The 13,803-nt window shown below is 44.8% G+C and overlaps 1 protein-coding gene across 4 annotated transcripts in view; it reads left to right on the top strand.

Moving 5' to 3' along the window:
• Positions 1-10,036, top strand: part of HMGCS2 (3-hydroxy-3-methylglutaryl-CoA synthase 2) — a 31,148-nt gene extending 21,112 nt beyond the window's left edge. For all 4 annotated transcript variants that reach the window (XM_069602283.1, XM_069602291.1, XM_069602300.1 and 1 more), the window contains 5 exons: positions 801-971; positions 2,182-2,288; positions 2,893-3,018; positions 4,271-4,382; positions 9,591-10,036. In XM_069602283.1, coding sequence (XP_069458384.1) covers positions 801-971; positions 2,182-2,288; positions 2,893-3,018; positions 4,271-4,377 — 511 coding nt within the window. In that variant the 3' untranslated portion in view covers positions 4,378-4,382; positions 9,591-10,036. The remainder of the gene's footprint in view (positions 1-800; positions 972-2,181; positions 2,289-2,892; positions 3,019-4,270; positions 4,383-9,590) is intronic.
• The last annotated feature ends 3,767 nt before the right edge of the window (positions 10,037-13,803 follow it).

Raw genomic sequence — 13,803 nt, 5'->3', positions numbered from 1 at the left:
TTCAGCAGTAAGAATCTGCCTGAAATGAAGGAGACACCAGAGACGCAGGTTCCATCCCCGAGTCAGGAAGATCCCCTGGAGGAAGGCATGGCAACCCAGTCCAGTGTTCTTGCCTGGAGAATCCCCATGGACAGAGGAGCCTGGTGGGCGACAGTCCATGGGATCACAAAGAGTTGGACACGACTGAGTGCCTGAGCACAGACAGACATCAGTGGTACACTCCAATAGATACACAGTGGTATAAAATAGGCTACAAGGAAGTATTGTACAACATGGGGAATATAGCCAACATTTTGTAATAACTGTAAATGGACAATAACTTTAAAAAATTGTATAAAAAAAGGTTTTAATGGAAAAAAAAAAGTTTCATGAAAAAAAATAGCATGTAGCTATTCACGGCTTCAGCTAATGAGGATAGAAATGGGGAGTTTGGTTAAAGAGGGGTACATCCTATCATGGTCTATTTTGCAGTCTTTAAAAATAATGCTAAAGGAGATGATTTCATGTTATAGAGAAAATTAGTTAAGAAAGCATGCTAAACAGAATGTATAGCATGGTTTTATTTTTCAATAGACTATAAAAGTTGGAATGGATTCCATAAGAAAACTATGACTGATGCTCTCTCTCTGAGCGGCAATACTGTTAGTGACACTTCCTCTGTATTTTCTGTATTTCCGAATATTCTATAATAAAAACATGTGTTCCAAAGTCTTCTCTCCAGTAGCTGTTATACTTTCTGCTTGCTGCCTTCCTCCTTCATGTGTCTTCTCGTATGACCTATTTCTTTGGCTGCCTCGCAGGGGACTAAAGCTGGAAGACACCTACACCAATAAGGAGGTAGATAAAGCATTTCTAAAAGCCTCCCTGAACATGTTCAATAAGAAAACCAAGAACTCCCTCTACCTCTCCACGTACAATGGGAATATGTACACCTCATCCCTATATGGATGCCTGGCCTCACTTCTGGCCCAGTGAGTACTGCACCTGTCCCTACCTCCTCTTACTCTGGCCTCTGGTCTGAAGGGTCAACCAAGTTTCACTCCTTTACTCGTACAGAATTTTTTCAAAAAGGAAAGAAGGAAGGAAGGAAAATGAAAGAAATGTATTTCAAAGGTGTATGTGTAGGTAGACTGACCATCAGTATTAAACAGTGGTTTCCTGGTGGCTCAGATGGTAAAGAATCTGCCTGCAATGCAGGAGACCCAGGTGTGATCTTTGGGGAGGGAAGATTCCCCTGGAGAAGGGGATGTCTACTCACTCCAATATCTTTGCCTGGAAAACTCCATGGACAGAGCAGCCTGGGAGGCTAGAGTCCTTGGGTTTGCAAAGAGTCGGACATGACTAACACTTTTTCCAAACTGAAATGCATGTATCATGCCAGCAGATGTGCAAGATCTGCTTGGATACATCAAGAAAATAGGGGAATTTTTATGCATATTTTTATCTCATCCATTTAAAATGTCTGTACTCAGTAAAGCATTGTAGTTTTCGAACCCACAATTTATGTTCAAATCTCTTTACCACTTACTAACTTTGACCTTGGAAAAATGACTATTATAGTCCTCATTTTTCCCAACTATAAAATTTGTATAATAACAATACCTATCATCTAAAATTTTGATGAATGTTAAATGTCAAAAGCAGTTAAAACGGTAAAAGCTCAGCAGGTGCCCCAGTGTTAGTTTTTAAATAGATATTCAGTTTTGTAGAGTTTATCAGAAAATACTTATAGGACATGTATATAACATAAGAAAAAATATATACAGGTATGGTTGGACTTGTTCAGATTATTACTAACAAGGAGACAATTTAAAAATTTACAACTGCTGAAGCATTGCCAGTCAACATGGAAGCCCTGAGGTGAATCCAATGGTCTGACCCCGACTTGGAGGTAACCTCAGAGTTCACTGAATTCGTCTTGTCTTCATGGGTAGGGAGAAGCTCCTTTTAAATCCCAGAAATTCTGTTGTGCTCACTGTGATATCTTGGGTTTCAGGTGTTCTCCTCTTGGCAAGTTTTCTTCCTTTGGGGCCTACTCCCAGGATCTTCCAAAACTCCCTCTTTGTGTAGAGTGCCCAGAGCCCGTTTCTAGTTGCAAGAGGTTGACTAGATCGGCAGTTTATTTGCAGAGCAGAATATAACGCTGATCTGTTTTTCTGGGTTTGATTCCTCTCCTTGTAGTCACTCTGCCCAAGACTTGGCTGGCTCCAGGATCGGTGCCTTCTCTTATGGCTCTGGTTTGGCAGCAAGTTTCTTTTCTTTCCGGGTGTCCCAGGATGCTTCTCCGGGTGAGTCCAGTCTTTTGTTCAGGCACTTCTGGCCAGTTCCATCTGGGAAAAGAAACCATTTTCTGCTTCATCACTACTAAAGCTCCCATCCTGACAGAATTATGCTGCGACTAAGAACAAAGGAAAGCCCTGAAGGGATTTAAGCAATGGAATAAGCTTGTCTATTTTACATATTCGAAGTACTTCCCTGGCTACTGATTAGAGACTAGATTGTTGAGGAACAAAGGTGAATATGGGGAAACCAATTAGTTTGTTTCAACAAATAGTCTAGGCAAGAGGTAGTCATGGTTGGATTACAACTGATTAAAGAGAAGTTGATGGGTTTGAGATATCCAGTAAAAATGTGCTGACTATTTTATGATGGATGTAATCAAGGGCGTACATCAAAGCACTAAATGGGATACACCTTGATGAAGTGAAGGTCTGCCTTAGTTTTGCTAATGCTGTTTTTGATGATCTTGATCATTTCTTGACATTCTAAGCCATACACTGAGCACTTTTCCTTGGAGCAGCAGCTCCCACAGAGCTGACCCTATACTAGACTTGTGCTTGGTAGCAGTTATGACAACGATGTAAGTTTACGGGTCTTGCTTTTGCTTCCCAGGCTCCCCGCTGGAGAAGCTGGTATCCAGTACATCAGACTTGCAGAAACGTCTTGCCTCCCGGAAGCGTGTGTCTCCTGAGGAGTTCACAGAAATAATGAACCAAAGAGAACAATACTACCACAAGAGTAAGGAAAAAAAGGTGGAAAGAGAGGAGGAGAAGGCAATTTTTCTCAGCTTCTATGCCAGTAGCTGAGTGGCAGGAATTCATCAGAAGTCTAGAATATAGCAAGTGAGAGTACTGATTTCTGTGATATATGATTGGGAAAAAGGGTTGTTTGGTGCAAAGGGGGACAAATTGAGTTGGGAAGCAGAAGGCAGAGTTGGGAAGAGGTAGGAGGCAGCATGTGGCTTCCCAGTACAAAATATAGATAGCCACCCAAAACAGGATACATACTGGACAATGAAGTCCCATGGAAGCCAGATGTATGGTCTTTGAAAATATTGATGGTATCTAAGCAATGGTTGAAAATGCCCAGACTTTGGAGCCAGAAATCCAAGTCTAAACTGACCTGTGACACTTGCCCTCTATTTCTGAGAAAATTATTGAACTTTTCTGAGTTGCTTCCTTTCTAAAACCATACCAACTTCGCAGGATTGCCAGAGATTAATGAATTAATTAATGAATGATGTTATCGGCAAATACTACGATTTCCTTCCAATTGCCCCCTTTCCTTATCAAATATAAAACAAAAAACTGCCCCCAAAAAGCAACAAAGGAAAAGTAAACCAAAGCTAAATTTAAGACTGGAGAAACCAAACGGTGATTTTTAAAACCAGGGTAACCATATTTTTTCAAGCAAAACGTGGGACCCATGATTTGCACTGAAAAGAAGACTGAAGTTATGCAACTGAGAATGTTCCCCAAAAAACCCCTAAACTTAGTAATTAGTCAGTTTTTATCTGGACCCGGGGACATGTTAGACCAAAAAAGAAAACAATTAAAAATCAGGCCTCTGAGATGAATGTTAATGGACAAACCTTTGAAATACTACAGAGAATCAGAATTGGAAAACTTGGGGCTAGGAAGGAAGTGTCTATTAGAATACAGGATGCTCTGAGGTACCCCTCAAGCTCGGTACCTTCGGTAGAAGGACATGATGAAGATTTCAGTGGAGGAAGGGCCTGTTTAATGTAGGAAAGCAGCATATCTTATAATAAAATTTCTAGTCAACAAGTCTTAGGTACTAGCCACAAGGCAGCTGCTTCTGGTTCTTCTGCTAGCCCAGAGCTCTGCTGGGTGTAGACAAGCGACCTCACTACCCCTTGCAGCACAACCAGGAGAGCTCCACATGAAGCTCTGGATGCCCCTGTTACCATTTTCTCTTCCTCAGCCCCATAGAGCCCTTTGTGAATACTGCCTCCCTTCTTGTTCCATAGTGAATTTCTCACCACCTGGTGATAAGAACAGCCTTTTCCCAGGCACTTGGTACCTGGAGCGAGTGGATGAGCTATATCGCCGAAAGTACGCCCGGCGCCCCGTCTAAAGGTGGTGAGTGAAATTTTCGAGTGTTAGTGGCTTAAAGTTTTTCTTCTGGGCCACAGATGCAATTCTTTCTTTTTCACTTCTTTTATATTTTTATCGGGAGTGTAATTGCTTTACAATGTTGTGCTCGTTTCTGCTATACAACAAAGTGAATCAGCTCTATGTATACATATATCCCCTCCCTCTTAGACCTCCCTCCCACCCACCACCCCAATTCCACCCATCTAGGTCATCACAGAGCACCTAGCTGAGCCCCCTGTATTATATAACAGATGGAATTCTGACAGCGTAAAAGGCCAGAGAGTTTTTTTTAAAATATTCACAATCTAAATGTTGAGAGTTACGTTTTATTTGGTGGGAATTTGTAAGACCTCAAGTCGGGGAGTCAGCATCTCAAGTAACTGAGAGAGCCACTCAGAGGAAATGAGAGGGGGCGCCAGGTTATATAGTAATGAAAGGTAGGTAGCCTGAACTTCAAAAGATTATTGCTAATTGAAGGAAACCAGATATCCCAAGTTAAGGAACTTAGCACTTTTCCGACTTTTCTAGCTTTTCAGCATGTGGGAAAATGCAAAAGTATGGGCTCACTGAAATCATTCCTTTGATATACACCTCAGCTATCTAGGGCTAGATATCACAAGATTTCACAAGTTTCCTCAGGGCTCACATTAGAGGGCTGCAGTCTCGGACACTGACATCCTTTGTTTACCCATATGACAGGCAACATTCCACTTAGTAGCTTTCAAAATGACCAGAGGTGGGGAGTTTGCACCATGATGACCAAGTACAACTCTTGGGGCTCTTTGCCTACAAAAGGCAAATGCTGGGGGAGGGGCACGTCCTTAAATCTTGAATCTGAAAAAAGAGTCAACTTGTTTGTCATCTGATCTCCTCCTGATAAGGAGGTTGATAGAATTAGAAGTTTGATAGAAACAAAATTAGCATCTGTAAAGGGAAGTGGGATGTGAACCTGAAACTGCGGAACTCAGTACTCCAAAGAGGCAAGTCAGTAACAAAGGTGAATAGCATCAGAGAAGGCACACACTGTTGGAGACAGGCTCTTAAGGTAACAGGTGTTGGGGATTCTGGGAGAGCCAGCTGGAGAGAGCCTTAGGCTAAGAGGCTGTGAGCAATCCCTGCTTCGTGCGATTTGGGGAGAAAGTGGGGAGCAGTGTGAGGAGAGAAGAGTTTGATGGAGGAGGATTGAGTCAGGAAGAGAACTAAGAGAATTCTTTATTTTGAAGGAAAATCAAAGAGTGGGAATTAGAATCCTGTAGTTCACCTACCCAGGAATCTGCCTTCAGTTTATCTTCCAAATTGGTAAGATAAGCAGAATGGAAGAGCAAGAAGCAATTGCTTTTGTGCCAAATGTTTTTCTGTTTTTTAAATTTTTCCCCCTACTTAAGGATATGAAGGGGGAAGACTAAAAAGGCTTGCCAAGGTCAGGGTAGGGAGCAGGGAAAGAGAAGGAAGTCCCAAGTAAATGAGATACCCAGATGAAAAAGGGAAACTGCAGGTAAGGCGTGTCCTCTGTTCACTACCAACCACTGCCAGCATTCCAGCCCCTATGGGGCAGTTGAAGTATGGCCTGAGATGTTACAGGTAAGGCAGGGTGGGCAAGGGGGCCGACAGGCCAGGCAGCAGGCTCCACAAGCAGACTCTTCAGACTTTGGCCCTAGCTGGGAGTCAACTGTTTGCTTCTCTGTTGTATGTTTGTAATATGATTCTTGAGGGCAAGTCAGTGGCAAAGAGTGAGTCTTTAACTGTATCAAGCTAGCTCAGTCAACAAAAACAGAGAGGGGAGGAAGAGAGAGAGTTTTCAAGGGAGTTTTCAAAGGAGAGTTTCCACATCAGGTTCCCTCTGTCTCCTGGTCCACAAACTTGTGAAAGTCGCTCAGTCGTGTCTGACTCTTTTGCGACCTCATGGACTATACAGTCCATGGAATTGTCCAGGCCAAAATACTGGAGTGGGTAGCCTTTCCCTTTTCCAGGGGATCTTCCCAACCCAGATCTCCTGCATTGCAGGAAGATTCTTTACCAGCTGAGCCACAAGGGAAGCCCAAGAATACTGGAGTGGGTAGCTTATCCCTTCTCCAGTGGGTCTTCCCAACCCAGGGATCGAACCGGGGTCTCCTGCATTGCAGGCGAATTCTTTACCAACTGAGCTATCAGGGAAGCCCAGCCCACAAGGTTAGGCAGCATTGTAGCTGGGGCTCATCCTCGTCTCACAGGAGCAATGAGCCTACACCATGAGATGTTAGCTGAAACAAAGATTTTATGTCAGCATGATGCTCTGTGGGGCTCTGGCTCTGCACCGCCCAGTCTGCTCTCCCTTCACAGACAGGACATGTCGCGGGGACCCTGCCTATCTCACAACCTTGGCTCCTGGGGCATTGGGCTCAGGGCACTCAGGTATCTAGGTTTGTTGCTAGAGGGTGTTGACTTAAAAAATAGCTACAACCTAAAAGTTGAGAGTTAACGTTTTATTCAGCGGGAATTTGGGGGACTTCAAGTCAAGGAGACAGCATCTCAAGTAAACCTGAGGGAACTGCTCTGACGAGGTGAGAGATGTAGCCAGATTATGTAGATGTGTTTTATAACAAAGGGCAATAGCTGGAACATCAAGAGACTATTGTTAAAAGAAACCAAATACCCCAAGTTAAGGAATTTAGCACTTTTATGTGCATTGTTGTTGTTGCTGTTCAGTGGCTCAGTAGTGTCCTACTCTTTTGCGACCCCATGGACTGCAGCACGCCAGGCATCCCTGTCCTTTACCATCTCCCAGAGCTTGCTCAAATTCATGTCCATTGTGTCAGTGATGCCATCCAACCAGCTCATCCTCTGTCATCCCCTTCTCCTCCTGCTTTCAGTCTTTCCCAGAATCAGGGTCTTTTCTAATGAGTCAGCTCTTTGCATCGGGTGGCCAAAGTATTGGAGCTTCAGCATCAGTCCTTCCAATGAATATTCAGGACTGATTTCCTTTAGGATTGACTGGTTTGATCTCCTTGCAGTCCAAGGGACTCTCAAGAGTCTTTTCCAACACCATAGTTCAAAAGCATCAATCCTTTGGTGCTCAGCCTTCTTTATGGTCCAACTCTCACATCAATACATGACTACTGGGAAAACCATAGTTTTGACGATGCTGACCTTTGTTAGCAAAGTAATGTCTCTACTTTTTAATATGCTGTCTAGGTTGGTCATAGCTTTTCTTCCAAGGAGCAAGTGTCTTTTAATTTCATGGCTGCAGTCACCATCTACAGTGATTTTGGAGCCCCTAAAAATAAAGTCTCTTGTTGTTTCCATTGTTTCCCCATCTATTTCCTGTGAAGTGATGGGACCAGATGCCATAATCTTTGTTTTTTGAATGTCAAGTTTAAGCCAACTTTTTCACTCTCCTCTTTCACTTCCATCAAGAGGCTCATTAGTTCCTCTTCGCTTTCTGCCATAAAGGTGGTGTCATCTGCATATCTGAGGTTACTGATATTGTTGGAGATTACGAGTGAAATGACACAGAACAAGACACACACAAAAGACAGACGACACGCACACTGCGGCCGGAGGAACAGAACTGGGCAAAAAACTAATTGCCGTTTATTATAAAAGCCCCCTAGGCAGAATTCCAGACTGCATGAATAAGCCTTTTCAGCACAGCACAGGTGCATACATGTTATCGTATAGCAAAGGGGAGTAAAATTCTAGTCTACTGCAGAGTCTGTACAAAGCCCTCTATTCCTTCTTTATCACAAGAAGGGAATGCTCCCTCATTTGCAAGGGACCATTAAACTCAAGGCTGTGTTCAGACTCTTTGGCAGAACGCCTCGTTTGCAAGGACGTCCAGCCCTAGCAGAGAGGCCCATTTGCAGGCACATCTCTGCTACCCTATTAACCCTTCAGATATTTCTCCTGGCAATCTTGATTCCAGCTTGTGCTTCATCCAGCCTGGTATTTTGCATGATGTACCCAACATATAAGTTAAATAAGCAGGGTGACAATATACAGCCTTGACATACTCCTTTCCCTATTTGGAACCAGTCTGTTGTTCCATGTTCAGTTCTAACTGTGGCTTCTTGAGCTGGATACAGGTTTCTCAGGAGTCAGGTAAAGTGGGTCTGGTATTCCCATCTCTTTAAGAATTTCCCACAGTTTGTTGTGATCCACACAGTAAAAGGCTTTAGTGTAGTCAATGAAGCAGACGTAGATGTTTTCCTGGAATTCTCATGCTTTTCTATGATCCAATGGATGTTGGCAATTTGATCTCTGGTTCCTCTGCCTTTTCTAAGTTCAGCTTCAACATCTAGAAGTTCTTGGTTCACATACTGTTGAAGCCTTGCTTGGAGAATTTTGAGCATTACTTTGCTAGTATGTGAGATGAGGGCAATTGTGTGGTAGTTTGAACATTCTTTGGCATTGCCTTTCTTTGGGATCAGGTTGAAACTGACCTTTTCCAGTCTTGTGGCCACTGCTGAGTTTTCCAAATTTGCTGGCATATTGAGTGCTGCACTTTCACAGCATCATCTTTTAGGATTTGAAATAGCTCAACTGGAATTCCATCACCTCCACTAGCTTTGTTTGTAGTGATGCTTCCTAAGGCCCATTTGACTTCGGACTCCAGGATGTCTGGCTCTAGGTGAGTGATCACACCATTGTGATTATCTGGGTCATTAAGATCTTTTTTGTATAGTTCCTCTGTGTATTCTTGCCACCTTTTTTAAATATCTTCTGCTTCTGTTAGGTCCATACCATTTCTGTCCTTTATCGAGCCCATCTTTGCATGAAATGTTCCCTTGGTATCTCTAATTATTTTGAAGAGATCTCTAGTCTTTCCCATTCTATAGTTTCTGTGTATGGGAAGATGCAAGAGTCAGGGCTTACTGAAATCACTGCTTTCATATGCATCTCAGTTATCTGGGGCCCGTATCCTGTGTTTTCAAATCCTGAGTTCCTCAGTGCTCCCTGTAGGCAGCGGCTTCCCCTGATGTCTGCCAGGTATTCTTCTTCTTGAGTGCCCTGGAAGGCTGGAATCGCTGATGACTGTGACATCCTGGCTTATTGATGCGGCAGGAAATACTCCATTCCTCAAGGGGCGGTGGAACACCCAAACTAGGGATGCAGTTTAGGAGAGCCCGCCTTGGGCAAGGAGCAGACGTGGGAATGGGATTGCCCAGGGTGAGACTCGCGATTGATGTCCTTCCTTTGTTTCTTTAAACTTTACAGATTTGTGGAGAGTTTCCTGGGAAAAGTGCTACAGAACGGCTGCCTTCTTTCAACTGTATAAAGCCCCCACTCTTAGCTGGTAAATAGATTGCACTGGACGCAGCAGCCTTGTAAGCACTGGCCCCATAGAGTGAGGGGCCCTCCCGAATGGGTCCCTCTGCCTTTCCCTGCTGCAGTCACTGTCATGGGCTTGCAGAGCCCTCTCTGAAGAGGTGGCGGGACAGAGGAGAGACTCAGCCTTGAATCACAGACGGAAAGTGTGGCGGGTCCCTTGTCTCCTTCCAGATCCAGATGACTCGCCTCTCGTTTGTTGTAGCTTTGTCATTGTTGTCATTATCACATTTCCATGCTGTTATGTCTTTGTTTCTTAGGGTTTTCTGTGAATTTCTAAATTCCATGTTTGGTACTGAGCTAAAATAACCATTAAAAAGCAAAGAAGCAGAGAATGCCTCCTGTGTTTCTTGGAAACTAGGGCACAAGCAGTGCAGCAGCTGTCAGGACTCTGAAGCCCCACTTTCCACACGCACCCCCATGGCAGCAAGCTTGCTGAGCACTCACTTCTCACCCTGCCTCTCGCCCTTTCAATTCCATTCGCTGAGAGGTGCAGGCTGAAACACAACCTCCACTCCCAGCTTCCTTACATAATCTAAAGATACCTTCCCGGGGACTTCCTGGTACTCCAGTGGCCAAAACAGTCCATGCTCTCAATATAGGGGGCCCGGGTTCAATCCCTGGTCAGGGAACTAGATCCCACCTGCTGCAACTGAGAGTTCCCAGGCCATGCTGCCACAGAGACCGAAAATCCCTCTGCCCCTACCGAGACCCAGCACAGCCAAATAAATAAAGACACTTTACAGAGCCAGCAGACAAGAAGACAAGGGCCAGAGTTGACTTCAGGAGCTGAGGATCAAAGTCCCTTGGTCTCATGCCTTGATAGTGTTTTCTGCACAAATAAACACAGGTCAGAGGTTAATAGGTTACATTTTTGGCTCCTCCAGCCAAAAAAAAAGTTTCAGTACCTAGTAGGAAATTTTTCCATTAGAGGATCTTTTGTCTCCCTTGAGTTGGGACACTGCTTCATCTAGAATCTTTTTGTAAAATAGCAATGGCTTAGGACGAGGGGATGGAGCTGAGAAAGGGAATGGGAAGCATCCAGTTACTTCCTTATAAAGAGTCTCCTCCACCACCCCAGTGAGAAAGGGGCACTGTGGAGGAGAGAAGACGGTTTCTGGGGGTGGGAGGTGGGGGTGGGGAAGGCTGGGGATGAGAGGGAAGCTGTAGGGTTCACGGGACACTGAGCACAGGGGAAAGAGTTGCTTGTCTGACGCCCCTCTGTCCCTTGGACTTCTCTGCCTGTTGTTCGTTTCACAGTAGACACCAGAAAATCTAAGATAAACCCCAACGTGAGCACTATGCCTTCATCAGCTGACTCCCTTCCCAGTCCCTCTCCAGATGCTCCCTGAACTCCTGCCCTATTACACAAGCTGCAGTTGCCACCCACAAACCCCCGTTGGCTACCAACCCCCCACCCCTGCCCCAACCTTTGCCTGCTCCTCAACAAGCTCTTTGGGGGCCTTCCATCTAGTCGGCACCCCAGGCAGGACAGTGTACACCTTTCCTAAGATCCCTGCAGTAGTGTCTGTAGCCATGGGAGAAAAGCCCATATTCCCCTGAGTTCTCAACGTGTATATATATATATACACGTTGGAGCATAGGTGATTAACAGTGTTGTGTTAGTTTCAGGGGTACAGCAAAGTGATTCAGTTATACATTTACATGTATCTTTTCTTTTCCAAATTCTTTTCCCATTTAGGTTATTACAGAATATTAAGCAGAGTTGCCTGTGCTATACAGTGGTTAGTCCCCTGTTGGTTATCTATTTTAAACACAGTAGTGTGTACATATCAATCCCAAGCTCCCACTCTGTCTCTCTGCCCCCAGTCCTTCCCTCTTGGTAACCATAAATTCATTCTTTAAGTCTCTGAGTTTGTTTCTTTCTGTTTTGTAAAAAAATTCATTTGCATCTTTTTTTTTTTTTTTTTTTCAGATTTTGCATATAAGCAATACGATACTGGAGTGGATTGCCATGCCCTCCTCCAGGGGATCTTCCTGACCCAGGGATCGAACCTGAGTCTCTTTATCTCCTGCATAGGCAGGTGGGTTCTTTGCTCCTACAGCCACCTGGGAAGCCCCCAACCAATATGATATCGTATGATATTTGTCTTTATTCCACTCAGTGTGACAGTCATCTGAATTCTTGAAGAAGGGAACTCCGGGCCTTGCCGTCCCTCCGTAGAGTTCACTGAGGGGTCTTGGTGCTAAATCTCTCCATTGGCCTTAGCAATCAGGAGCTTCTGTGTCACCCAGTGCCGGAACCAGGCCTGCCTCCACTTGGGAGTCATTTGGACACTGTGGGGGTGATATTAAAAATATTAGTATTTAACAGTGAAGATATCAGGGTGCTAGCTGAGCGTCAGCCCTGGCTCGGCTGCAGGGCACCCAGAAGGGCACTGGTCATTGTCTCTACCACACAGACAGAGGTTCCCAGCCTCTTCAACTCCTCCATGCCACTAACTTTGATACTAAGCCCTAGACCTTCTTCTGATCCGGATCCACTTCATGAAAACGGACTCCGAAGAAAGCCCCCTCCTCCTGTATCAGGTCAGCAGATAAGGGAATGATTTTTCAGTTGCCCAGTCACTATTTTCACCTTAAGGTCAGCTATTATCATGCAAATAAAGAACTTCCCTATGTGGGCAAAGAAGTCACCCAGGACAACCTAGAGCAGGAAAGAGGATGGAGTGATGACTAGGGAAGGGTATTGTGGCCTGTTTTATGCATCTCAATCAAGAATACCTACATATCATATTAAAACAGATGTGGAGGACTTCCTTGGTGGCCGGCCCACTGGTTAAGAGTCTCCCTGCCAATGCAGGGGACACAGGTTCAATCCTTGGTCCGGGAGAACCCTACATGCCATGGGGCAGCTAAGCCCGTGCACCACAACTCCTGAAGGCCACGTGCCCAAAAGGCTGTGCTCCACAACAAGAAAAGTCACAAGGAGAAACCCAGGCATGGACCCCACTTGCTGCAACTAGAGAAAGCCTGCACACGGCAACAAAGACCCAGCACAGTCAAAAAATAAAATGAATGAATTAAAAAAAAAAAAAAAGTGGACAGTGAGCCAGTCTACTGACCATGAGGCAACTTCCTGTCCTCAGATGACATATTAGACACACAAGCACACATTTCTAAACCTCAGAATTCTAGGAGTCAGCATTCCGAAGCCAGTTCTCTTTGTTTTGTCTCCACCACGGGAGGCAAACCCTTGCTTACCAGCCAAGGTACACAAGAAGGAATTCCACTCTAAGGTTAGGTGGTATGGAGACACCACGAACCACAGACTAACGTGAAGGAGTAACCAGCACCAGATGGATCTTTAACACACTTGCTTTTTTAAATTTAGGAGCATTTATGTGGACAAAGTGATGCAGTGAATGTGTCCCATGCCTTCACTGGCTACTCATGTCTAGGAAGATACAGGGAGCTGTTCAAGTAATTTTGGGTTCCTAAATTACATGAGTAATTCTAAATTACTTTGGGTTGCTCTGACCTTAGAGCACAAAATATGGTCTGTCTAGAGGAGTTTGGGAAGCTGAAAGTTGTGTTCGACGTGCTTTTTTTTTGGCTGTGCTAGGTCTTTATTTCTGCACACGAGCTTGAGCTTTCTCCAGCTGTGGCGAGCAGGGGCTGCTCTCTATTGGAGAGAGCAGTATGCGGTATGCGGACTTCCCATTGCAGCGGCTTCTCTTGTTGCAGAGCACAGGCTCCAGGGCATGCGTGCTTCAGCAGCTGCAGCACATGGGCTCAGGAGTTGCGGTACCCAGGCTCTGGGGCACAGGCTCAATACTCGCAGTGCACGGGCTTAGTTGCTCTGTGGCCCTGAATCAGGGATCGAACCTGTGTTTCCTGCATTGGCAGTCAGACTCTTTACCACCGAGCCACCAAGAGAAGCTTCTGAGTTCAACTTTACATTTAACTAAGTTTAACTTCATCAATTGCAGCCCGTCTTTCTAGCTAGTAGTGGGCTCCAGTGGCACCCCAACCCCCCAACAACCAGATGCCACATTATGCAAGACCTCTTTCCATTTGGAGGGAATGGGTTCTGATGTCAGGACAACCATGTCTAGATCTGGCAAAACATTACTACTAG

Source organism: Ovis canadensis, chromosome 1, assembly GCF_042477335.2.
Source record: "Ovis canadensis isolate MfBH-ARS-UI-01 breed Bighorn chromosome 1, ARS-UI_OviCan_v2, whole genome shotgun sequence".
In the NCBI taxonomy this organism is placed as follows: Eukaryota; Metazoa; Chordata; class Mammalia; order Artiodactyla; family Bovidae; genus Ovis; species Ovis canadensis.
Note: the sequence above shows the minus strand (reverse complement) of the source record. Positions and strands in the feature narration are given on the sequence as shown.